Below are 3,404 nucleotides of genomic sequence, written 5' to 3'. Positions count from 1 at the left end.
GTATTGCCCCTGACTGGGAATCAAATCCATGACTTTCCGGTGCATGGACGAAGCTCCAACCAACTCAGCCCCACTGTCCAGGACCTAATTTTACATGATTATGTATGGTTCTCATGTTGTAATAGACGGTATACTTTTTCTGTTCTGAAAGAAAACATAAGAAAATAAGAGACTTACCTTGATAGGAAACCACATGTAGGAACCCTCTTCAGGATACATGAACATTCCATATTCTTTCTTGGTCATCTCTTCAAATATGAAGTAGAAGAACTCGGACTTTACCCCATAACCCTCAGAATAAATTTCGTTAATAAATTCAATCTGAGGAAAGAGAACACTCCCAGAGTTAAAATATAATGCCTTGACCTTTTGTAGAAAAGTTTCAAACCTCCTGCAGTCACCAGAATTCCCAGAATCCCACATCTCTTACTTCACTGCAATCTGTTCTCCCTCAATTTGCTCCTGAGCAGCAGCTGCCAGGAACCTATTTATTGTCCGATTATTGTATACTGAGTGCATGGGGCTTTTAACTGCCACGAACCAAGGGAAGAGGATGCTAGCAAGACTTAGCATTCACCAATTATGTTGACCAGCGTCTTAAACCAAGTTCTGATGTGCTTTAATCCTCTGGGCCACTAAATCCCCTGATTCTTCTATCTTGTTATCTGTCTTCACTGCATCATTCAGACTTTACAGCTTTGGCCCAATCAACAACTAATTTCTCCTACCACTCCCCTCATTGGGACTTTTGATAAACAGCCCTTCCTGGCAGCCTGGGCCTGGCATCTTCCCAAGAACCATGAGCCCTACCTGCCCATACCCCTTGATGGGAGATCAATATGAACTCGTCCCTCTTTTCTAAAGTCCAGTTTTGGACTTTGTGGCTGAGTGCACTCCCAGCTTTCCTCTCTAACGACTCCCTCTCTACTTCCTTTCCTGGATAATTTCTTTTTATCTTTCTAATACAAGTATCACTAAGCTTGACTAAGAGTCCTCTTTTTGGCTGGAAGATCTTATCTATTGCCACTTTGATCAACTGATTCCTTGGCCCTAGATGGTCATTTCCAAGGGCCTGCCTCTCATTCCATCTGGATATCCCAATAACGAATTAAGCTTACTTCCGATTTTCTCATTTCTCAGTGGTTGAGTGTTGACCCTAGCAAGTTTGCCTCTGTCGTGGTCAGGACACACTCATAATGGGTCTTGACAGCCTTGCCTTGCTCAGGGTCTATATTTTGATCAGATCTCTCTTACCTTCTTACCTCTTTGTCCTCCCCTGTAGCAGAATCATTTTCAGTTCATTTCCTCATAATCAAGATTTAAAGGAGAGTAGGTACAGAGGGAGACATACAACTAGAAAGTCTGGCTTATAAAATATTTTGTTTCCCATTGGAGTCCCATGCTGAGAAATATCCCTCTCCTGTGTGAGTCTCACCCTCCAGGCTCTGGTTTCTTCTCTGAGAACCTAAACCTTCCCCTCATGGCTGATATCGAGAAAATCCACTCCTTTCTGAAGGGACTCCAGCTCAAATCTAGAGTTAGTCATTATTTTATAGCCTCAATAAGGCTAATAATCTGAGGTACCATACAATAAAATTCCTACAGGTGCCCACAAAGGGTGAAGTGATGGATAGTTAGAACCAATATAGTAGTGGAAGTTCTATAGCTTAAAGTAGAGCCAAAATGTAGGGCAAGTGTCTGTTCCACCTGCTGCTTGTGGATTGCACTGACAGCCCCAATTCTTTGCCTCTCCTTGACCCAAGTCTTTTGCATGTGACTTTGCAGTTCTGCTCTTTAAAGAGGCTGAATATATTTCACCAGCTCTTGATGTGGGTTTAGCCATGTGACTTGCTTTGACTAAAGCAATGTTTGTTGTGTGACTGGGCTTGTTATTTTGTACCTCTGGCACTGAGTGAGAAGAACATCTTGCTGGTCCCAGGAAGAAGAAGATGAAAAACAGGAAGCAGAGCCAAACTTCCTCAGCCAGGCCTAGCCTAGATCAGTCCATCCCTAGCCAACTCCCAAACATGTCAACAGGTGCATACAGAATCTGCAAAGCCACCCAGATAAGTTCACCCTAAATCAGGAGATCTTCTACTGAACTGCAGATAAAGTACTGTAATTTTAAGTCATTAAGCTTTGGGATGGTTCATTATAGCCATAGGTAACTAGTTAACTTATAATCCCAATGTTCAATTAAATGTCCCATTGCTTTTCATTCCTTCCGAAGGTCAGTGACTACAGCTTGGTTTAATTGATGCAGAGCATCATCAACTAGGTGACTTCGTCTGACTCGAAGTAAAAATCCGGGTGAAAACATATGTGTAATTCGTGACTCCTGGAAAAAGAAATATTTTAGGAATTGTCACTGGAATATTAGGAAATATTTAACATTTCAGATAAACCCATTTTGTCTAACATACAATTATGCCTACTATTGCCATATATGGTCATATTGTAATTATTTAAGAAAAGAGCATCATATGTACACTATGGAAGATAAAAAGGTGGTAGAATCTGTGAGACTGTGCTATCTAGTAATTTTGTACAGAGGATTCATCATCGTGGATGTACAGCTAAGTAATTAAAAGCTATCTCTGATCACTTATTTTAATAAACATGATCCTTAAAAGCAACAGTGGTGTTCCCCACGCAGAGACAGTCTCCCACCAGTTTTTAAGAAGAAGAGTGTTAGCACAATAATCCTCAAGAATGTAAGGGCAGTTTAGAAGCTGAGGGATAATGTGAGATGTAGGAAACAGACTAGAGGAAACACTTGCTCAGAGAAAAGTGTTCTCTGTCACCCTACATAGTACCTCCATTATGCTTTTCTAAATTCTCAACATGCCCTCGCCATTTCAGCTCCCTGCTCTTGCTTCGGCTGAACTCCCTGGGATTAGAAATCTAGTTTTGGAATTACTGGCCTTGCTTTGACCTTTAACCTTCCTCTAGGACTTCTGCTATATCACAAGGACAATAAAAGAATATTTAGGATTCATAAACCAATGCCACCATTGAGACAGTAAGACAGGTGGATAATAACTATCCTAGCCCAGGTTTCCAGACAGTGTGGTTGCCCATATTAGCACTCTATAAACTACTCAGAGAAATGCATGCATATGGCTCTGGGCTTGGGAAAGCCCTGTCCCAGATCTCTGCTACCACTATATACTGAGAAATTATATGTGATTCCACTAGATTCTTCTGGTTTTTCCCTAAGATCTTTGTTGTAAAGAAGCTCCACAGCCCTAGCTGGCTTGGCTCAGTGGCTAGAGCATCGGCCTGCGGACTGAAAAGTCCCAGGTTCAATTCCCGTCAAGGGCACATGCCTAGATTGCAGGCTTAATCACCCAGTAGAGTATGTGCAGGAGGCAGCCATCATCAATGATTCTCTTTCATCCTTG

General features: G+C 41.8%; 1 protein-coding gene across 1 annotated transcript in view; it reads right to left on the bottom strand.

Moving 5' to 3' along the window:
- Positions 1-3,404, bottom strand: part of LOC102771266 (probable E3 ubiquitin-protein ligase HERC6) — a gene marked incomplete at its 5' end in the record, with an annotated part of 18,829 nt that overhangs the window by 10,754 nt on the left and 4,671 nt on the right. The window contains 2 exon segments of the mRNA XM_006768188.2: positions 178-321; positions 2,213-2,338. Coding sequence (XP_006768251.2) covers positions 178-321; positions 2,213-2,338 — 270 coding nt within the window.

Source organism: Myotis davidii, unplaced genomic scaffold, assembly GCF_000327345.1.
Source record: "Myotis davidii unplaced genomic scaffold, ASM32734v1 scaffold963, whole genome shotgun sequence".
In the NCBI taxonomy this organism is placed as follows: domain Eukaryota; kingdom Metazoa; phylum Chordata; class Mammalia; order Chiroptera; family Vespertilionidae; genus Myotis; species Myotis davidii.
Note: the sequence above shows the minus strand (reverse complement) of the source record. Positions and strands in the feature narration are given on the sequence as shown.